Source organism: Haemaphysalis longicornis, unplaced genomic scaffold (genome assembly GCF_048455015.1).
Source record: "Haemaphysalis longicornis isolate Haplotype H1 unplaced genomic scaffold, Haemaphysalis longicornis Haplotype H1 scaffold_1, whole genome shotgun sequence".
In the NCBI taxonomy this organism is placed as follows: Eukaryota; Metazoa; Arthropoda; class Arachnida; order Ixodida; family Ixodidae; genus Haemaphysalis; species Haemaphysalis longicornis.
This window is the reverse complement of record NW_027526203.1, coordinates 383,124,529-383,147,873: the sequence shown is the minus strand read 5'-3', so window position 1 is coordinate 383,147,873 and position 23,345 is coordinate 383,124,529. Positions and strand designations below refer to the sequence as shown.

At 47.6% G+C, this 23,345-nt stretch overlaps 1 protein-coding gene across 2 annotated transcripts in view; it reads right to left on the bottom strand.

Moving 5' to 3' along the window:
- Positions 1-23,345, bottom strand: part of Jp (junctophilin) — a 121,084-nt gene that overhangs the window by 42,607 nt on the left and 55,132 nt on the right. For both annotated transcript variants that reach the window (XM_077686529.1, XM_077686528.1), the window contains exon 2: positions 169-467. In XM_077686529.1, the coding sequence (XP_077542655.1) occupies positions 169-467 (299 nt within the window). The remainder of the gene's footprint in view (positions 1-168; positions 468-23,345) is intronic.

The window sequence follows — 23,345 nt, the reverse complement described above, 5'->3', positions numbered from 1 at the left end:
TTGTTGCTTCAAGTCACAGCCGGTAAGTTTTTGCTTTGTCTGTATCTGCCGTCTAGACTGCAGCAGCTGTACGTGCCCACCCTTAAGCTGGCGTGGTCCAGGCCCAAAGGAACAGGCGTCAGTACGTGCACAGGTATCCCGACATATCCGCCCGCAAAAAGCACGTACCTGGAGGATGGACTTTTTGAAGTTGGACGACTTCTCGACCAGAGAGCGACGACGCTGCGGCGGCTCGTCGCTTCGCGCCTTGAGCACAAAGCCGCCGCGGCAGTCGTCGATCTTGCGGTCCCTCTCGGAGGCCGGGTCCACGGGGTGGCTGCTGCTGTCCAGAGACGTCTGCGAGGTGCGAACCTCCACTTTGCCGCCGGAGCCCGGGTTCCGGTTGTGCGCCGCCAGCCCGAACGGGGCGCTCGACCGGACGCCGTAGCCATGCCGCGTGCCGCGAAGCCACTGGCCCTGGTATGTTCCTGCGGGTACACGAAGGAAGTGCTTCACGTCGAACAGCGATCAACCTAAACGGAGAATCTAAAGCACTGTCAAATGACTTCAGCACTCAAGTCTCGTTAAAGGAAGCGTGCAAACATTCTTCGACAGGTGCAGCGCACAAAACAAGGCAAGGGGTGTGCACTGTGCAGTAAAACAGATTAAAGCTTTAAATTTTAGCTTTGAATTAAGCTAAAGCTCTAAATTCATATTAAAGGCAGTCTCCTCTGGTGGCCCGTTCTTAGAACAGTTACTCGGGGAACTTAAATTAGCTAGGCGATTTGGACGCGAATACATTATGGCTTTCCCCGGCGATATTAATCGGACTTCTTTAACGCTACATCGTGTTCGCGTCTCTTTCTTCGTTTTCTTCTTGTCGTCTCTGTTAATTACTAGACCGCAGACCATCTGGAACTCCGTACTGAGAATTCCTACTGAATATGGTAGTTTTATAGAACCAGCACGGCAGACTCGCGATGCAGCAGTAAAGATCTTATAGAGATGGTAGTCTTTCTTGGGCTACTAAAACACGAAACTTTTCGTCATATATCTGTCTGTCTGTCTGTCTGTCTGTCTGTCTGTCCATCGATTTAGCCACCTGGCCAAAAAATAAAAGAATTCTGAAACGAAAAGTTTATATAAATACAACTTTTCCAAACCACAAAATTTGGTACCACACTTCATACTTGTCAACATTCTTGAGCAAAAAGAAAATATTAGGCGTATTTGAGGCAGAACACCAATGAATAACGGGTACTAGGCAGTGTTCCTATAATTGAAAATAGATGTACGCTTGATATTTCCGACCATACGCGTTAAAAAAACAATATTTTGACCTCAAAATACACTAAGAGATCGCGCCCAAGCCTATACCTCGTGTGACATTCCAAGCCCGACAGTAACGAAAGGTTCCAATAGATGGCGCGCCAGCAGTGGAACGCGGGAAAATTGAATTGACTTGAGTGAACCTCCACCGTGTTTATCGTGGGGGGATCGATACGGGAGGGGAAGAGCGTGAGAGGTAAGCGCGAAGAGAAAAAAGGCGTTTACGTGGCAGGGGCGGTTGGAAACTATTGTCTTTCGATGACATTTGCAGCGATGTGGGCAGATACGCGGCCAATATTTTGATAAGTATCTCTAAGGGAAGCCATAATGCTTTCGCACTAAAATCACATCAGCACAGTTAAGAGCCCTCGGAAATGTTTTTCCTAAAGCACGTGCTATGAAGCAACGAGGGGCGCGCATTCGTTTGTGTTTTATTTCTCCTCTTGGCATCCTTTCGTTCATATAGAGTACATGGAAAGCTGTACTCCATGTGGCATCGCCATGAAATGCTGGCGAAGTCATTTGCCTGTCACTGCCCGAGCCTGGGTTCGAATCCCGTCCCTGTCAGTTTTTTTTTCTTTGGTTAGATGACAGCGGCCGGGTTTTCGCTACCATCCGCGGATTTTTCGACACTGTAGCATATAATGCTTCCGTATTAAAATGCGGATTCGGCGCTTGGCGTTCTGCTTACGGCGGCCCAAAATAAAGTCCCATTGGCTGAGACGTCGACATAGCCACCCAGAATTCTCATTCCATTTAACATATAGAGGGCAACATGCCCACTCACAGTGCCCAAACACCCATTTAAGGGAATAACCAGGGATGATGACAGCTGACATCAGACGCTCATGGCCCAATCATCTCTTCTCATTGGCTGCGGCGTCAACTCATTCAAAGCGTGAAATAAGCCCACGTTACCGCTTATAATACAAGTAACGAGTTACTTGTGTTATAGGCGTTATTTGTGACTTGTAACACACACCCACACCCACGCGCACACGCACGCGCACACACCCACACCCACACGCACACCCACACCCACACCCACACCCACACGCACACACACGCACACATACACGCACACGCACACGCACCACCCACACGCACACGCACGCACGCGCACACACACACACACACACACACACACACACACACACACACACACACACACACACACACACACACACACACACACACACACACACACACCCTATAGCTTTACACTATAAAACGAATGCTGACGAACTATAATGGGTTCAAAAAATACCGCTCGTCGGCGCTATTAAGACTATTATTTTATTCGCACATCTGCAATTTTGCGAGAAACAAGTTGGGTTAATCTCGGTTTGTAGATTTAGAGACGCTACCATTTTACGATAACCTTCCTTAGAGTGTTTTTAATTATTGCGAAGCACTTCCTATGCAAACGTACGTAAAAGGAGTACGTAAAAGGACTATCTTGCATATTTACCCGTAAAGGCCGTTTTATGTGAATGTGCGTTGCTTTATTCATAGGGGAAAATGACCCAGCCGAGTACTGCCTCTCGAGGTGAGGGCACCTGAATCAAGACTGAGTCTAGGAGGAGGATAGTCAGAAAAGAGGATGGAACGGGAGAAGAAGAGAGATGATGGATTACAAGCCGCGCAGCACGGACAGCACTGGCAGCATCATAGACGGTCCGAGAGTCCGGTGTCCTTTAAAACGTTCAGCAGGGCATGGAACGCGTTTCCAGGATTTGAAGGGTAACAGTCCGGGGACAACAGGTTCGGAGGGATGCCTTTGCTCCCCTTCCCTCCTTTTAAAGATTCACTTCGCGTCGCATATGTATGAAGCTTGTCAAGCACGCGCCATCGAGAACTGACTATGCCAGTGTCTCAAGCCGTCGGAACGGCGTCGGTGGCAGCCAAGAAATAGCGTTGCTGGGAAACGAGGTTCTGCGCCAGTGTGAAGCCTGTCGTTCAGGGTCCTAGAGGGAAAGAATGCCGCGCGAGCAAGAAGGAGCGTTGCTATGCAACACCCAGGATAGTTTGTGTGCGGCGCTCCAGGCGGGAGCTCTCGAAGCCCGTCATCTGCTATACGGGGCACGACCAAGCGGCACTCCTCGCGCACTAGCGCTGCCAATTGCATTCACGTTAGTGAAACGACCTGCAATTATATGCGTGAGCGCATATGTCTTAGCCTTGGAGATTTGCGTCACGAGTATATGAAGCTCTCCAGTAAAAGTAATTACTGCGGAACAACAGACGTAACTGCTGTCTTGAAGCGGGCTAAAAACATGAGGCATAATTGGGCAAAACAACAGGGTAAACGATACAATGTTGATTAGATAATTAATGACAACATAATTAAGAGAAAGTGCGCTCCCGGGAAATATGAGTTCACTTCGTGGAGCGGTCATTTAATGTTTTCGAGTGTCACAATATAATTAAGAGGTCAACACGTTTAAAGATTTCTCTTTCGCGGAACAATTAATCTGTGAAAAGTCTATATCCGCCTCTCACCTCGTGTACTTCTGCAAGTGAACACACTTATGGTTTATTACTTTCCCCTTTTTATGCTCACTATTACAGTTTATAATTCGCTGCGCACTGACCACTTTTTTTCTGTTGCCTTTGTGGCGTCGTGGGTGACATTGCTTTTGTCGTCTGCAGGGAAACGTACCTCGTGTGCTTTTCGTGTTATGTTTTTGCATATTTGAGTCTTGTTTTTTTCTTTTTCTCCTTCAATAATGATGTGTCCAAATGCTCCATTCCATCAGATAAATGAAAACGAATGAACGCACAAACAAGTAAAAAATTAAAAAAAAAATGTACAGAGCCAACAAGGATACGGCTTCTTTCCTTAATGTTCCTTCGCTGTGATGTTTATACGTTGGTAAGGCTTTCGTAAGCCTCACAGAAGCTCACGCGGACAGAGGGAGCGGGGAGCAGGTCCTTGGCGCCAGGAGACGCGCGGGAACAATGGTGTCGCGGAAGGGACCTGTGTGGGCGCGACCGCAGGAAGCACGGCTCGGTTTCGGAGAGGCAGCTCGAATTGGATCCGTCGGTGAGAGTCAACAGCTTCGCTCCATCGAACAACGTCCCCGCGCGCCGCTGGGCATGAACCAGAATAGAGGCCCAAGCCTCGCGTACACACGACACGGCGTGGGCTGGGGTCGGCAAGGACGGCCACAGCCCCTCGGGGCTAGCCACACAAGGATAGCCGGCGGCGCGGCCTTCGTTAGGCATTTTCTCCCTCTGTGCGCTTTCTTCGTGACATTGATTAAGGCTCATGTAGTTGCCGACGGCAACAGCTAGTCGTGATAGCTAGACGCTAGGCACTTTTAGCGGCACAGCGAGCAATGTCCTGTGCGCCTAAAAGGGTTATTACACAGCCTTAGTACAGCACCAAAACCGAGGACTAAACGGCACCGTGGGCGTCCGCGGGGAAACACCAGAAGAGTGCATTGAGAAGAGCCGCTCTCCTTTGAATGCTCCTTGCTGCTTTGGGGACGTCAGCTGTGACGAAACGCTGGCAAGTCCATAGGCTGGAAATTTTATCAGATTGCTAGCGCGTTGAAGCAATGTAAACTGCGCTTGAACAAAGAACTGTATTTATCCGTAGACTAGGTGACCATCGAAATTGAGGACGCTGGGATAGGCGCCAAATCCCATCGCGAACCAGCGCGTGACGTCACTGTGGTAGTTCGCGAGGCTGCCGCGGAGGGCGCCCGGTGTTTTCTCTTTTCCCGGGATTTACGAATAAGTTAAGGCTCTAGACAAATGGTGAAACAAATTGTTCGTAAGTTTAACTATTCAATGCTACCGCAAATAAGAGTTTGAGCAATTCACTTCATTGTCCTGGCCCACTTGAAATCGCTGGAGAGATCATTCGGTTGTTCGTAATGCCTACTTAAAAATGTACGGAGTTTTCCCGTGTTTCATTTTTTTAGACAGTAGTTTCATAAAGCATCCCCACCCCCGTGTTGATTCTCCCTGTGTACATTAGGTATTGTTTGCCTCCCCTTCGTCAAATTTCTGCGAGTTTCCATTGACGTCATCTGAGAAGTAAACTAGGTCGACATACGTTACTTTCCAGCCCTCGTCCTTTAACCTCTTTTTTTGTTTTATTTTGTGCCGATTTTCATCATACCGGATCGGGAGAGGGTCGTCCGTGCCTTCCAGTGAGTCGTACAGACGGCCCTCGGGTTCCGTCGCCCGAGGGGACACGTCAGCCAAGGGCCGCGCGGCGCAGATGCCGATGTGGAGCAGTCGACACGGGGCCCACAAGAGAGCGCAATCGATTCGCCTCTCAAAGAGCCGACGCCGGTGCGAGTGCCGCGAACGGAAGCGGGCCGTCAAAGCGAGCGGCTCCGTTTCCACGCTGGCTGACACGACGCGTTCGCGACACGAGACGGTGGCCCTGCGAGCCCAGCGGCGTAGAGCGAACAAAGGCGGATATATCGTGTGCGCTGGCTGCACTCGCTGCCTTGAAAGGCTCGCCATCGGCTAGGACAACTGCGCCGTGTGATTTCGCCTGGTGCGCCGGCGTGTCGACATGAACATTTCAATAGAAGGTGCAAAGCCGTATATTTTAGGGTAGGAAAGCGGGAGTTGGACCATTGTAGCAGGATTTGAGTGACGGGAGCCTCAACAGTCAGGTATAGATAACCGCGTCCGGCGTCAGAAAAGTTTTAAACGGTGATGCTTGCCCGAGGACTCGTGAGTTACAGTCGACGTCACACACAGATTTTCCGGAGGATATGACGAACGCAGGCAGCTACTTTTCGGTTTGAATGTAAAATAAAATATCTACCACCCTTCAACATTGAGCAAAGAATGTATCCTGTTCAACTGTCTTGCAAATCGACCGAGCTGCCAGCTGCTTTATGAAACATTAGTTCGTTTTCAATGCTGACGAAAGTCCTTTATGGTGCTTGTGGTGGAAATCGTCGGGGCTGTCAGTGTTCTTTCCGTGTTTGATTCGAGGTATACACTCCCGACTTCAGCGACGCGCCGCATACATTGTTTGCGAGGAGACAGTGAATTAATTAATTATAATTAATTAATGTATTAATTATTTAAGGGAACAGCTAGGTCTGAGGCCCTGGCCTCAGTTATGGGGAAGGGAGGTATAAAGGAACATATTACAAATAAAAGTTAGAAGAAACAAAAATATTTTAGAATCTTTGATCGGATGGGTAGCAAGACGCTGACACCTTTTGAAGACAAACACCCGCCGCGGTGGCTCAGTGGCTAAGGCGTTGCGCTGCTGAGCACGAGGTCGCGGGTTCGATTCCCGGCAGCGGCGGCCGCTTTTCTGATGGAGGCGAAAAGCAAAAACGCCCGTGTGTACGAGATTTCGGCGCACGTTAAAGATCCCCAGGTGGTCAAAATTAATCCGGAGTCCTCCACTACGGCGCGCCTCATCGCCTGCGTTGCGTCGGCGCGTTAAACCCCCACAATCAATCAATCAAACCTTTTGAAGACAAGCAAAAGCGCAACTGAAAAGACAGGTGCCGAGACAAGCAACAAATTCCAGCAGACTTATCCCCCTCCCAGTCTTTTTGCGTCTTTTTAGGAGCCTGGTGTCCATCGCGCATCGCTCGCTCTCTGTCCACGTGCTTTCTGTCTGTGTTATCAACTCTTTCGCTTGATTTGCATTCACGTTTGCACTAAGATGGGCCCACAGGGTAGTTGGTACGCAACTGCTACTTCTACCGCGTTTTATTTCAGCATTTAGCCGATGTATCTCGATACCAACTTGCGGAGTTGCGTTTTTACTTTTGTTTAGGCATATTAAGTTTGTTGCGACGTAAGGCCCTGAGATCCATACAGTGTGTCGCGATAACATTGTTCTAAGCGCATACCTGCACCAGGCTTATTGTTCAAATCCTGCAATCTTATCTGTTTAGGTATAACAGGAAAGGCGAAAGGACAGACGAAACAGCAACACAAAAAAGAAGAAAATACAGCCGAATTTAAGTCAAGATAGAAAAAAAAACCAACAGTCTTTTCATAGATACTTTACATAAGTATATTCCTTACATACGTAGTTTATAATGAACCATTATCCGCCCGCAATATTGCAAATTTTTTTCTTCCCTGCTACACAGTGGATTCGGACTTGTGACGTTATTCGGGAAAGTTAATGCACCTAATTCTGCAACTCTCCCACACGGGCCTTGTTCATTCGGTTGAACTTCTGTACGAAAACCTACAAGACAAAGCTGAATTAAGCAGTTTAGGATAACGAACGGCCGAATTCAAGGGGCCCCTCGTCGGGGCCACCCACTGCGATAAACGAATCCACACGTATGGTGAAGCCTCCCTGGCGATTTCCCAGTGCGCGCGGGATATTACGCCATGATCAGCCGTCTTGCAAGACACTCCTCGGCCCCCGCTCCGATGAGGCAGCGCCCTCCCACGCTACTGGCATTCAGGTCTCGACACAGCGCATCCGGCATGACGAGGCATCATTGTGCTGCATCAGGGCACAAGGCCTGGGGCGGTATTCTCGTAACTGTCCCTTTTGAAAACGTCCCTTTTGCGTCCCTTTCATCGTGACGTACTTCCGGTTAAGAAGTGGACGTTGGCAGCATGGAGGAAGGTTGGCAGTAGGTTTGCCGCGCTTGCGTTATGTCACTTCCGGCTGTTTGCTTTTAGCCAATCAGGGCTCGCCAAAAGGGACACTTTTGAAAGGGACGCGAAAGGGACAAAACTCGAGAATACCGCCCCTGAACTGTAGCATGGCAGTGTTTTCTTAACTGAAAATAGACGCCCGCTCCCCTATTCTCGAGCGCGTGTCTAATTGGTTCACGAACCATTACGCTAATTGATTTATTCGAACCGGCACTGAACCGGAACTAAATGAAACCACCAGGGGCGGTATTCTCGTAACTGTCCCTTTTGAAAACGTCCATTTTGCGTCCCTTTCACCGTGACGTACTTCCGGTGAAGCAGTGGCCCTTTGATTCAAATACCGTAACTGTTCTTGCAAACGCATTTTAAAGAACTGAAACCATATCAGAGTATCTTGTATGTGTTTATTGTTCCGCGAGCGAACCAACAATAAGGCGACGAAAAATCGTCTGCTCCAAATCGTCTGCTCCGAGTAGCCACGGCTCATAGCTCCGCCGTGCTTGCATGGCGTCACATCCGGGTGTTCGCTTTTAGCCAATCAGGGCTCGCTCAAAAGGGACACTTTTGAAAGGGACACAAAAGGGACAAAACACGGGAATACCGCCCCAGAACCAAAACCAGAACCAAAACCGAAACCAAATCGGTATTTCTTTTTCCGGTTCGACACCCGTATTTTATCGCAAATTTATTGAAAGCCAAACGCATGGTGCGTACTTCAAGACCCAAAGGTCCGCTTTCTCCGCACATAAAGGCTTTTTTTACCTGCTCAAGAACGGTCGTTCGAGCAACGGATTGAAAAGGCGCCCACCCCATGCTGTTCCTGTCGAGTCCAGTGGCACTTGCTCGTTGGTGTCAATACAGCGACGGCGGACGCCCCGACATACTGCGCGCTGCTTGAGGAGTATAGGTGAATGGGCACATCGAATTCGATGGAATGACATACGAATCAAAGGAACGTCCTTTGCACTCCTTATTCGTTGGTCAGCGGCAAATGTGTGCCTTTTTTTTTCTTCCAGAAATATGGAGGGATATTTTGTGTATCATTTTCTGCTTCACGCTTGAAGCGCGCTATGCTCACAACCTTGACGCAGATATAATGGGACCATCATTTGTAGCTTGCTCCCTTCAACTTGCGATGTGCTCAACCACTGGGCGACTGTGCGAAGCAATAAGCCAACTTTTCAATCGCGCACAGAGTAACAATGGCGCCGGTCTGCGAGCGCACAGAATGTCACCCCTCTAGGGATGTTCGTGGTCGCTGTGCAAATTCGGTATGTACGCAGGCGGAAGAAAATTTCGTTTTGGCACAAATCTACAGCTCCCAAAAGGAGGAAGATGCCTCTAGCTCCGTAGTATATCTCTCCTTTGCCTCTCCTATCCACCTTTCTCGCATCGCCTCCCCCTTTCCCCCCACCAGCAGGCGTTCCGGTGTCCACCCCTAGGTGTGACAAATTACGCGTGCTGGTGGACATTCCTTTCCTTTTTTTTCTTGACAATTACTTAATTCATTCATTCTCTAGCTCCGCGTATATTTCACTGGGTGAAAGAAACGCAACACACGGTAGGGAGACGGGCGTGTTCACTTGCATTTAATGCCTAACGTGGTTTAATAGTGTAATTACAGTGTTGAGATACAGGACCCGGGGGCGCAATCACAATCCTTATGATACAGGGGCCCGCGCTTGCTTGGGGCACGTTTGGCAGCCCAAATATATCCAAGCAGATCAAAAGCATCATAAGGGAAATAATCATAGGCAAAACAAGTCTACAACGAGCAAAAAAACCTCAATTTAAAAAAAAAAACAATCCTACACATACGTTTACCGCACCTAGTCTGCATTTAGATAGTTACGGGGCAGCTGGAACTGACTTAAAGGGGACAAAGCTACCCAACTTCAAAAAAAGAAAAAAACTCTTAACCAAAACCCTTGTAACCACATATCGAATCACGCTAATGATCTAGAATATTCTAGAAAAGTAGACGGAACCGACATAAAAGGAACCAAGCTATTGAAAAGTACAAAACAAGAGCTGTAACTGCCCTAAAGGAAGCAAAACCACCTAAAATTTTGTTTATAATCGACAAATGTGCCACAAATAGATACGTGTTTGAAGTAGAACAAGCAATTAAGGAAAAAAGACAGCGCCTGTGGGACTTGAACCTGGATCATTCTATTAATACCCAAAAACAAAACCTCTACACCACGAGAACAGCCGCCCAGAATCCGTTTAAACAGAGTAAAAGAAGCACGTGCGTAATGGTAGTTCGTCATCTTCGTTGTCTTTCGCAGTTGCACCCACGTCGAGATATGCGCAAGTAATGTTAAAACTAAACTTAAATCAAAACCACAAAACGACGCGACGCTCTTTCCCTAGCTGTCTTTGCGTCGTGAAAACCTAACAGACGTACGAAAGATGAATCGAACCAAGTAGAGCATCCGACGGAGAGAAAGGAAGATAACCGTATAAGCGCTGAGAAGTTGGCTCCCATTCAATCGATGCAGTCATCACGACTGAATGTTAGTCGAATTAAGCGGAAGAATGAATTAACCAAAGTCGGAATATGCAGCTTTCTACCCTAATGGGGCTTATAAGCTTGATCCAATTAAGCGACAAAATAGTATTCACCGGGATCTGCTTAACGGCAGCCAAGTCTATAATTATTATGTGACGCCAGTGAAAATCGTTCTCCGGCTCCATAAAGTACAACGCTGTTGCTTGGTGGACGTACATTAATGTATCTTGTCATTGGGGGACGACAGGGACGTGAGCTAAACTCACGGTAAGGGGAAAAAAACGCGCGGTCAGGTAGCAGGTAGCACAGGACCGGTATATATATATATATATATATATATATATATATATATATATATATATATATATATATATATATATATATATATATATATATATATATATATATATATATATATATATATATATATAGATTAATCCTGGCTATGTCCACTGCAGGACGAAGGCGTCTCCCAAAGACCTGCAGCCACGCCTATTGAGTGCCTGGAGGTCGAAAGTGTGGTTGTATCATTATTCGAAGGTTTTTAGCAAATGTCCACAATAGGGTTGCCGCCGTTGTAGACTACCGACCTTTCTTTATTTGTTTCCTCAACGAGCCCCTCATTTCTTAACCATATTATTCTGCGAAACCCTAGCGAGAGCTCTGTTCTGGCAGCCTTGATGCCAAGGTAGCATAAGAGGGCTTACGACCAGTTGACCGCTCATATGACAGGCTGTAGACGTTCGGGTCACGGCCCGGGGGTTGAAAACAAGGCCCCCTTCTCCCCGTGCAGTCAGAGTGCCGCTGGCTACCACCCTCAAGCATCAGATACAGTTGTAGTAAATATAAATACCCCAGAAAGTGAAGAACACAGTCGCCCATATAGCCGAATTGGTAAGGCATCACTGTCAGTGCCTCAGTGCTGGGCATGCGTGTCTGGTCCAACTTTTCCTCTTTTTTTCCCTCTCTCTTTTTTGCCCATTTCCCGTTTCCCACGTGCAGGATAGCAAACTAAGCTCTAGCCAGGTTAACTTTCCTGCCTTTCTTCTACATTCTTCCTTCCTTCCTTCATCCGAGACCAAATCGGAAGGCGGGGGTTCAGTCCCCACTCTTGACTCGTGTTTTTCTTCCTTTATTATTTTCCTACGTAAATTTAAAAATGTTAACTTCACTAACCGTAGTAAAGAAACGAAAAAAGTCTAACTGTTTCCTTATACCTCCTTTGGCCTTGTAGGCTGCCGGCCTTTCTTTCTGTATTTCCTCAAGGAGCCCCCCTTTTCTAAACTATATATATATATATATATATATATATATATATATATATATATATATATATATATGTGTGTGTGTGTGTGTGTGTGTGTGTGTGTGTGTGTGTGTGTGTGTGTGTGTGTGTGCGCGCGTGTGTGTGCGTGTGCGTGTGCGCGCGCGTGTGCGTGTGTGTGTGTGTGTGTGTGCGTGTGCGTGTGCGCGCGCGTGTGCGTGTGTGTGTGTGTGTGTGTGTGTGTGTGTGTGTGTGTGTGTGTGTGTGTGTGTGTGTGTGTGTGTGTGTGTGCGCGTGTGTGTGCGTGTGTGTGTTCATACTTAGCGAGGCCGTGTTTAATGTCTATTTGGAGGAGGAGGAGGACCCTCCGAACATCTGAACATCGCTCCCACTGCCCCCTCTTCGTGTGCGGGTTCCATACAACGGCACACGGAAGGGAAACAAGATCTGTATCGACCACAGCGGCAGCTAGATTCTAAGGGAGATACGAGAAGTAAAATTGGCAAGGACACTAGGTGCAGCCTTTTTAAAAACGTCGCAATGATTACATCGGGCCCGACGAGACTTCCGCGCCGGAAAGCCTCCGGGTAACGTCGCACGCAGGACACAATCAGTGAGTTTCTGCAGGATGGCGACGAAGCCACCGCACGGCGACGACAAGACGATTGTGGTTCCCAGGCAGAGCCCGGTTCCCAGTGCTCGGGGGATGAAGCGAAAAGGCGGCGAGGTTGGCCCGCACCCTGCAGCCGTCCGAGGTACCGCCTAAATTTAGCACCGGGTTTATTCTTCTCATCAGAAAAGCGGACGCCTCAGCTGCTTTGTTTCGAGGGAAAAGTTCGAAAGGCCGAGAGCTAAGGCTCTCCGTCATGCCCTGCAGAGAAAACACGCCATAAATTAGAGGCCGTTAGCCTGCAGCCTCCCGGCAAAGCCTTAGGGGTGGAATGAAGTAGACAGGGCGCGGTTGCGGACATCACTCGGCGTTAGCGTGGTGCGAAACAGTACGCGAGACCAGTGTGGCGCATCTTCAAAGTATTCCAGCAACGATGTTAATGAATGCAACCTATAACAGACGTTTCATGTCAGTAGAACAGCACCCCTGCTTGAGAAGCAAAAAACAGCGTTAGACTAGTCGCAGGGTTTTTTTTATTAATGCAGGAGTGCATAATACGGTGTTGTCTTAGTCTTGCAGTCAGGGGCCGCTCCCTTGCAATCGGGGTATAGCAGTAGTTAGTAAACTTTTTTTTTTGTAGCTCCAGTAGCAAATTAATTTTCGAAGGTTTCGAACGGTAGGAAGGGAGAGGGGGTGATAAAAAATAGGAATGTCAGCCGTGCCTGGTTTGCTATCCTACAGCAGGTTTGCTATCCCACAGAAACTGTGGCAGAAAGAGGAAGCGGAAAGAAGAAAAAGGGAAAAAACATGTGGGCGGGGTAGGGGGGGGAGGGGGAGCGCAGCATCGATGCGTTGAACGTAAAAGCGTAGCGAACACCGCTGCAGCCTTTTCGTCTGTCTCTTATTCGTAGGAAGTATCTGACGACCTTTGACGCCTGCTTCACTAATGACAGGCATCGCTGGCACTTTAAAATCTCCGCGTCAGAGAATGGCTGAACGCGTAGCTTCTTCGGCGTTGAGGAGAGCCGCAATCTCTGCTACGAAAAACAAAAGCAATAACTCGCAAGGGTCTTTATGGCTTTCCCCATTTGCAAGTCTTATTTACTTTAGTCAGATATCAATAGGTCTTGATGAGCGGTTTTGTCGGCCTGTGGAAGGCCAGGTGAAAGAGTATATATATATATACGTGAGAAGCTTGTCGAGGACGTTGACGCGCGCGTGCGCGTGTAGATTCCTGGGTACTCCATTGGAATAATGCGGACCTGAGGGGCAGTTTTTGATGAATTCTGGCGGCCTCCCGTTGAGACACCGAAATGTCTACCGTGTACTCGTCTATGCGCTCAACGGTCTGCTGTGCGCCTTGCAGACAATGCTACAGAGGCTCGGAATCTACGGATATGCCTCCTGGTGGCCTGCTTCCTCTGCATAACGTTAAGATTGTCAGGGTGCGGCTGCTTCCACCGTGCAGGCGGGAGGGCAGGCGCAGAAGGTCGGCAACCCTCGGCACGTGCTTCGGTCGATGCACTGGAAACAACAGCGAAGAGCACAGGCTCTGAAGGCATGAAGTCAGCTCCGGGTTAACTGGAGGTTGTGACAGAGCCACCAGTGTGAATACAAGTGCAATCATTGTACGAATCGCGAGAAGTAAACCAAAATCGACTGCTGAAGAGCTAGTGATGAAAAGCTACACCTTTTCGTTACGAATGGGCTAGTCAGGCACCCAAGCAGCCACGGCTGACCTGAAAGGGGGTTTAACCGCGTTCCAGGCATGTTAGAGCGACGGTGTCTTGCCGCCCTGTGCGCAGTTACCCTTCCCATAAACGGTGGGAGCGAACAGCCTGCAGGTATAGATGCGCCAAGTGACGAACAGGCCTTGTGAAAGCTGCCTAATTTGATCTTTAGGATGTACCTCGCAGGGCTCAACATTAAGCCTCCTCAACTGTCAGTCCCGGATTGTCCTCGGGCTGCCCGAGAGACGATCCGGCGCTCGAGTTTCCCATGTATTCCTATGGGGCTTCAGGCCCCAACGCAGTCCTCGGACTGCCCGCGAACAGTCCAGGACTGGTAGATCGAGGATGCTCAGTATATAAGCACTAAGCTTTAGACAAACTTTAGTTCCACCTTTAACCTAAGCGCTTTGACAGGTCCTAGATCTCCTCTCTCAAGGTCAAGATGTCATGTGACTCATGTGAGTCTTCTTTTTTTGCATTCGCGATTTTGCTATAGTAATGTTGCTGCCAGGAAAACAACTGTGTTTATAACTTCTGCAGCTCGGATCTAGCAAGCCAGAGCATGCCAGGTGAATTATAACGTGGCAAAGATTAAAAACACCGAAAAAAATATAGCGAAGAAGTGTTGAAACGAGTGCGATCGGCTCATGATAGTATACTTAAAATTTGAACTATACTTTTTTACCTTTGTTGGCGTATGTTCAAAACTTAAAACTATTCCGTCGCTTATTCTTTTTTTCTCTTCTACATGTATAGCACTATCGCATTTTATGTCTACATGGTATTGCATGCGGTCACTACATTTGCACACTGATCAGCTCAGTCTGGAGGCATGTGCTGCAACGGGTACTCCTCGGTCGTTTCTGACCATTTTCCCTCCGTCTGCCTTTTTCCTCGGGATTTTCTAGCAAGCTGCTAGACCGCGTGTTCTTCAAGGTAAGGAAAATGAACCTTTGCCTTAATGCACCATTATTTTGGGGCTACATTTTGGAAGATGAATCATATGCAGTGATATCTGAGCAGCAGTTACACCATCTGAGTGTAAGCAGCAGTTACACCACTGCAAATAGCTCAAAGGAGTGTCTTTCCCCCATGCTGTCTTTAGTTAAAACTAAGCGGTTCCCGATTAGGCAATGTAGATAGGCTGAATATGCAGAAAATACATTTGTGACGACAGGCTTGTTGCGGTTGCACGATGACAGGACAAACGCACGGACGCACTGGACGGTAGGCAGAGCTCATTTTGCAAAAGTAAGTTTTAGCGACCCGCCAGTAAAGATGCTAATGTGCCGATAAAAATCAAATGAAACGAGTTTTTTTTTTGTTCTTCTGCTCGGGATAATATTCGAAAATTTCCAAGCAGCTATAAGATCAGATCAGATAAAATTTATTGTCGCCACAGGTAAGCCCTTTCTCTTCAGTCTCCTTCCGGCAATGGCAGGATTCATATGAATCTCTGCGGCCTCTTGAATTAAATTTATTTGAGACATCCTCACTACGCCAAAACACGGACACAAAGCGGCCTGGCAAAGTTTTTAGACTTGCGAGAACATGTCCAAGTCGTTTGTAAATAAAGCTCAACAAAACTCATTAGAATCGCTCTCCAAGGCTAAGCAGCTACAAATATAGCCGCCCTTAAGTGGGCGGTTATCTGCTATGCTTAAATAATCAAAGATAGCATATGCTTTTTATACGTAATCATTCTTAGACATCCTCTATAAACCTGGTTCGGTAAAGGTAAAATTTGTGTTTATTATATCAGAGTCCATCTCCCTCTCCCCATCGCCGGCTTCACCCCCATCTTATCATAACAGACTAAAATTATGAAAATTTTTCATTTCAAAACGCCAGTAGGATACGGAAGTGGTAAATAAAACAATAAAACAAGTGGAAGCCATGTATTCTTTTTCTTTTCCCCCTACTTCCTTTTTTTTTTTTTTTTTTGCTGCGAAGGTGCTAGTGCTACCTCGGCCGTTATCTTTGTGACCGTCATTGTCGTAAACACAGAAAGTTGATTGGGCCGCAGACGCGGCCTGTACCCGTATGGGAGCGCGTAACAGCAGGTCGTTCATTCTCTTGGTCGAGATATAAGTTACCTCATAACGGCTTCACTGTGCCATCTTTCGACTAGAATTAAGTTTGCATAATTTGCAGCGAAGCTGTTATAATAGCTCTACATCAGTCTTTCCTGACCGTCGTCATTGTGAACAAACGAAAATTGAATTGTACTGGGAGTGTGGTTCCTTGGGCAAGTTGGTCATCCATTTGTGAAAAAAGAGCTGGAAGGGACGAAGGACGAACCAAGTGTCCGCAGTGTCTTGTCTATGCTCGCTTTGTCCGTCGTCCTCCCCAGCGCTTTTTTCACAGATGATTGTACCGGTAACACGCCCATGTGCGGCTCAAGCGGATAAAAGCGTTTCGTTCATCCTCCTGGTCGATATTGAAGGAAAGACGTAACAGATTTCCAGTAGCATCATTGGATCAGAGTTAAAGGGGCCATGAAGACAAAAGGCAAATTTAGTTCATAGGAAAGATTGCCTCATTATTCTAACGAGGCAAAAGTGCTGTCAGTGTTGTTCTAACACTGACACCACTTTTAACGCAAACTTCACTAAAACAAGCTGCATAATGATAAAAACAGAGGATAGCCATATGACTCACTAGCGATTTTTCCGCACTGAACCGATTACGTGTTATGGGCAGTTTGTTGCGATTGGCTGAGGCCGACAAATACAACGCAAATTGAACAGGCTAAATAGGAATTATAAGCCTGCAGAACGAGCCATTGCGTTTAAATTTAGTGCACATTTTTTTTACAGCAGTAAGAATTTTGGGATAAGCAATGGAATTTACGAACGAACACGTAAACATAGACGCACTATTGCGTACGGCGAGCGCTATGCCGGCCGACGCTGCACAGCCGTCGAGCACGTTGAGCTTGCCTCACACGACACTGGCCAACTGGCATAAGCGACACAGCCATATACGTGACCTTTCTTGTCGATTCGTGCACAATATTTCACGACGCAATTACTATAAACCATCCGCTCAGGAAAAAAAAACAAAAAAACAGTGTGCGGACAGTGGCCCTTCAGCGGTATCGTTCCGCCATCTATGAAGGCAAACGGTAACCTGGCTAACAAAAAACGTTTTTTCCGTGAGCGGCAGCCTTGGTCGATATACTAACTTTTGTTTTGTAAACCTGCCCTGGATACGCCACTGTCTACGTCACCAAACACACGATGTTCTTTAGGAATTATTGTTTTGGCTTGAATTAATTAATTTCTCAGTGAATAAGATCGCTTGCCGCCAGACAAGCGCTGAGGGCACTACAAAACACCAAATCTTTCGAATAAAACAAACTTGTATTTTGACTTCATGGCCCCTTTAATTTTCCCTCATTCTTTTTCATCGAAACTGTTTACCTCTAGTTCCGGCTGCATCCCTCGCATGCATTCCCAAGAGAGGTATCTTGGGCCACTTACTTCCGTACCGGGGACAAAATTAGGCTGCGGATGAAAAAGATGGGGAAAGAGGACGGCAACAGTGCTGTAGCAGTACCTAGATTCTAGTTCACTCTACCTAGATGGTATTGGCTGTAGCAATAGGGACGTTTAGGGGAAGTGGGGGAAAAGTGTGGCGCCGGAGTCCGTGCAGGCGGAATGCGCTCGTGTGGTTATGACGTCACGCGCGTCGGAGGTGCCAGCGCGGCAGCAGCAGGGATTGCGGCATATGGATGGGAGGTGCGGTGACCACGGCAATGCTCGCGTCGGCGTACTGTGTAAGAGCTGCTGAAGTATGACGTCATACGTGGTACATATAAAACTGGGATGCGCGCGTTCGAGAACTGCGACAAAACCGGAGAGGGAGAGGCGCAGCAGCGCACTCAACCCGGGGGAACAACTACTTTCAACGACAGCTTCGCCGGCATATTACACCTTCTGAGAGTGGATACACCCAAATTTTTTTAGTCCTGCTCTTCGGCGTTTACAGAAAACTTGCCTGCTGCGAGCTTACTGTTTTACCCTGTCAAATGTATGTGCGGGCATTTCTTTTGAATGCTCAGCTCGAATGTGCCGCAAATTCAAATTCAGAGACTAATGAAATTATTATCGGTACATTCAAAAGCACGAAATAGTTGCGGTTTCCCCGCTTTAAAATTTCGAGAGAATCGGCGGGTGCCATTAGACGCAAGCAAAGCTGGGAGGCGGTAAGGGGTAGAGGGGAGCACAGAACGATGAGAAAAGCTCCCGAATTCGGCGACGAAAAACAAGGGCGCGGGATCAGAGTGGCGCGGTGCCGTGGACTAGGGGAAGCCTTAGAAAGATGTTTTTCCACAGAACGCTCGCCATGGTGGCGTAATCCCGTGAAAGCCTGAAAGTGCGCGATGAAGCCGTGCAAAGAAATGCGCTCAAAGAATCCTCTGCCGCCCAAGGAGCGTTGAGGGCATCACGGGCACCCATATAATATTCTTCGACGTCTGACTGCACCGAAAATTGCGCGAGTAGTGCTTCCCAAATATTGAAATGAGCGAGAATGTTCAGCCGGCCGCGGTGTTGGTTGTTGGGAGGGTACAGTTATTTTTATTAAACGCATAGTTTTTTTTTTCATGATCACGATACCCGAACATTGACTAATGAGTTGATTCACTTTTCCGAAGAAAAACGTAGTTTGAGCATTGATCCCCTAATGACATAAACGAATAAAAGGCAAATTCATACATACATACATACATACATACATACATACATACATACATACATACATACATACATACATACATACATACATACATACATACATACATACATACATACATACATACATACATACATACATACATACATACATAGTCGCCATGTGTGGAGATTGAAGTAAGCAAAATCATGGTTCGCGGTGTACCTACACCCCTATAGGTAATGCCGAAGGGCGGCGATACATTGCGCTACTCCTAGATGCCAAGTTAAACGGCAACCACATGGAGCGTTTTGCTCGTGTCTGGCGGCCGTCGGCGTCTCCTGGTGCCGACGCGAAAAACGTTGGAGAGCGCAATTTGCCCCACCAAAATCTGACAGATAGGTTTGTTAGCTAAAAACCAAAACCACCTAATTAGTAAAATTGGCCCTTTCCTTTTTTTTTTTTAATTTGGTTTTCTCCAACGTCCGTTTCACGCCGACGCCCGTCAGACGCGAGCAAAATGCTCCATGTGGTTGCCGCCTTACAGCTTCGGTTCGCCATATCTATGAAAAATTAGCTGAAAGAAAACACCTCACCGCACTTCGGGCCCCAGAATACTTCTCGCGCAAGGGCTAGGCTGTTATTTTTTGTTTGCTTCATCATTACGGCAAGAGCATATGTTTATAAATTTTCCATGGTGGGTTTTGTAATATCCATAAGGGGGAAGACAGTGGGATGCATGTCACAAGCGGCTGGAAAGCCACGTGTTGGTCAAAAATTATTGTAAAATACTACAACAAAGAACAAATACAAAATTGGGTGAATCCTCCTTATTCAACGGGCGGGATAAAACAAAGGCGCTGACTGTGCTTTGCTTCAAAGGATCTCAAAGAAGGAACGAGCTCAGAGCCAGTAGCCAGACGGCGATGTTGTGTTTATAAAATGTATGTTTAACTTGGCTAAGGCCGCCAGGATGGCGCCAAGGTACAAAAAAAAAAAAAAAAGGAAAGGGAGCGCACGGGGCAAATTTGTCTGCCGTTGCTCTTTCTTGAAATTTCCTTAACTTGCGGATAGAAAAGTCTGAATACGAAATCATCCGTTAACCCGGTAGGTTGAAACCCCGGCGTTCCCAACACGCAGATGGCACGCAAAATGGCTGGTGGCTGAAAGAATTTAAAAACGGGTAGCTCGGGTAAAAAGAAAGAATGGTAAATTTGCGTCTGCAGCTGGGATTCGGACAAGGGGTCTCCAGAATGTGAGAGGAACGCGACCCCCGACCCCACTGCGAAAAAGAAATCTTGGGGCGTATGCATCGAACCTACACTTGGGCTATAAGGCGCGACGTAGTGGATGCCTCCGCATTACTTTATTAGACCAGCTTCGGATCTATACCGTGCGCTAAACCAACACCAGTACAACTCGCTAACTATACAGCTGACTGAAGATAGACCTAGCGGATGCGTTGTGGCCATCCACTTACAAAAGTGGGTCACAGACACTTACTGTGGCCTACATAGGTAATGTGAGCATGCTAATGATAAAAGTAGCAATTAGACGAGTAGCAAATCACGTCCCCCCTGAATTGCCCTCTTTGCCTGGCGATGCGAACGAGGGCACGTGTCGAGTCAGAGTAAACGAGAGGTGTAAGAAAAATTTCCAAGGAACAAAAGAGTGACGATAATATTGAGATGAGCTGTTTATCAGCTGGGCACTAATGCTATCGCAATCGCTATTTCATAAGCAGTGCTTAGGTGTTCCCGTAATTTATTTATTGTTTAGGCAAAGATATTACAGTTTGTGACGATCGGGGCGGATTTCTAAGCGGTGGTGTCTGGAGAAAGTGGCGTTGACATTTTAAATAGAATTTAAAAACCGAACTATAGCCTCACTAAATACTGCCGTCGGTCTACGTAAAATTACGTTTGGACCGAATAATTAAATATCAAAAATAAATGTTACACAAGTTCAATGCTTTGGTGATTTATCGCAGAAAAAAAAAAAAAACAGCGTGGTCTACGATCCCCTTTTCTAGTCCTGCAGCTCGTACAAATTCGCGGACGATTGCCCTAAAGGAAACACGACCGACAGCGGCCGTGGGATGATAATGGTTCTCTATTATAATCTGTGAGGACAATATTTCGTAGGGTTTGTCCTCAAATTCTCGCTTTTATAAGATAAACACAAGTAACCGGAGTGCAGACAAGTTCCGCGTAGGTCCATGTTGGTATTGGCCTAAAGCAGATGAACTCCATATATACTAGTAGGCCTGGCGCTTCCCTTTTTTTTTTAATCTCCCGTGCGGATATGCGTCACCTGTGCGTGGGCACGTGGGTAAGAGTGTGGAGCAGCAACGTCTCGTATTTTTGGCTTTGCTATTTCCGGACGCGGCGAAATCTACTAGCGAAGATGAATTCTTCTCCCGTCTCCTGGGCCAAATTGAAACTGCCCACAAAACTTTAATAAATGCGCCGCGTTATCAGCGAAGAGCCGAGACCACCGAGTGGTCGTGGTTCGCGTTTCAGAAGCAGAAACACCTGGGTGCGATCTCCTCAAAACTTCCGAGCTTGCAAAATCGTTTTGTTCTCCGGATGTGCAGCCGACCACGCATGCGCCGTGAGGCCGGCGATGGACACACGCCGCGAAAGAAAGTATACCCTCCTATAATAAAGTATTGACTGCTCTCGCTCTAGTAAAAGCTTGCTTCACAAGTATTTACCTTTACAGAATGCCTGCACCAGTTCTTTCGTGTAGCGCTGGCAGTGTAGTCTGTTATAGCGCGCAGTGTATTATATGACAGTTTACAACTCCGCGCGTCTAAAAACCACTACACACAAACTCGCACTAAAGCGGTGCACAATGGACCAACGTTAAACCCGCTATAGAGTAACCGATAGTTTGACTGTGCTTTTCAGCTTACGTATGCACCCCTGCGCGCAAGGCTATGTTCAGACTACCGACGCAAAAGCCATATCGTGATTTATGGACGTAAAAAAAAAAAGAAAAAAAGAAAACCGGCGTGCCACTTAGTTCGGTTGCCTGAGACGTGAAATGACGTCATTCTTTAAAGTTCTTACGACAGTTGCGGGATTAGTCTAGACCCGGCCTAAGAAAGGTATCGTATTCGGTATTAGTCATGCCGTGGTCTGTTACGCGTCGAGCTGTGGCGGCTTTGCACGTATAGACAAATCCGAAACAAATATGAATAGCCGTCTGACTGTAATTGAAGACAGTTATCACGTAAACAGCTTAATTAAATTTTGCAGTGTTATAGATTGCCCTCCCTCCCACGACGTGAAGAAATTTTTTTAGGGAAGCTAGTTCAGAGCGAGGCTTTAAGAAAAAGATAAATAAACATGCGCAACCGTTACAACTAACTGTATTAGAAAACGTGTTTGTGGCACTAATTTATAAACTGCGGCATATTAAAGCTCTATCTTACTTGAAACTTTGCATGCCTATAAATTCGGTTTGAAGGCTGAACAGTGCGTGGTGCTTCTTTACCAGACAGGTCCGCAATTTGCTGAGCCCGTACACTTTTCAATAAATCAGGAGTCACCGGTGGATAGATTTCGTTTCACGACGTTAATTATTGATCAAATCGAATGCAATTCAACCGTTTATGGCACAAGTTTGTGTATTTTTGGCTATTTAAACATGTGTGAAAATTTCGGTTTTAAATTCTCGCTCAAGCGTCGGTCCCGTGGAAACCTGACAGGGAGATAAGCGGGTGGAAGGATTCTGGTGGCTCAGGATATACAAATCTAGCCTTGCAAAGGTAAATTTGCAGTTGCGCAACTTTATGGACCGCTGCCAAATTTTGCCGCCGCAGCGCAATATCTTCTAAGAATGTGCCAACCTGTTCAAGCTATTCCGTTGTTCCCACGTAAACGAAGACATTTCTTTATAAAGCATTTCGGATAGAAACCAGAGGTATACCCTCCAACCCTTCTTAACGCATCAATGAAAGCTATTTCTCAACATCCCCCGCTCGAACCTGGATATGTATACAAGGATGTTCGGAGAAAATTAAACGGCCCTCTCAGGACTCTAGTCAGAATGTGCCACACGGCCAGCCCTGGTTAGTCTCGCGCCCATGAATGACGCCCATGCTCACCCGCGGGAGCAGCGCAAGGCGACGCGTGCACCCAGCGGTGGGCTGCCGTCATGCCTTCGAGCCAGTGATGTATCGCTCGGTAACCAAGCTGGCCCAGAGAAGCATTGAAAAATAAGCAGCGCGCGAGGAAGACTCGATCGCGCGGCGTCTTCGCGCCCGGACGCCCGAAGGACCCGGGCGGATGGAGGGGGTCGAAAGGAGAGCGGCGTCCTCGCTATGCGGCCTGCTTTGGTTGCCCCCTCCCGGGCGGCCCGAAATAGCGGGGCCCAGCGCGTGGGACGCCAGCACCCGGCAGCGGAGCCGGCGGCCTGCTTATCCCCCCTCAACCCGGCGCCCACCTTCGGCCGCCGAAATGCGCCTCCTTCCCAGGAGCTAACAAAGAATCCGTGCAGCCCACTTGGCAGCGCGCGATCCGCTGAGTGGAAAATTGGAAAGCGGGACACAGACCCGACCAGCGCACCCGCCTGTGGAGCCGCGCTTCCGACACCGCCCTGCTGCATCCTTCC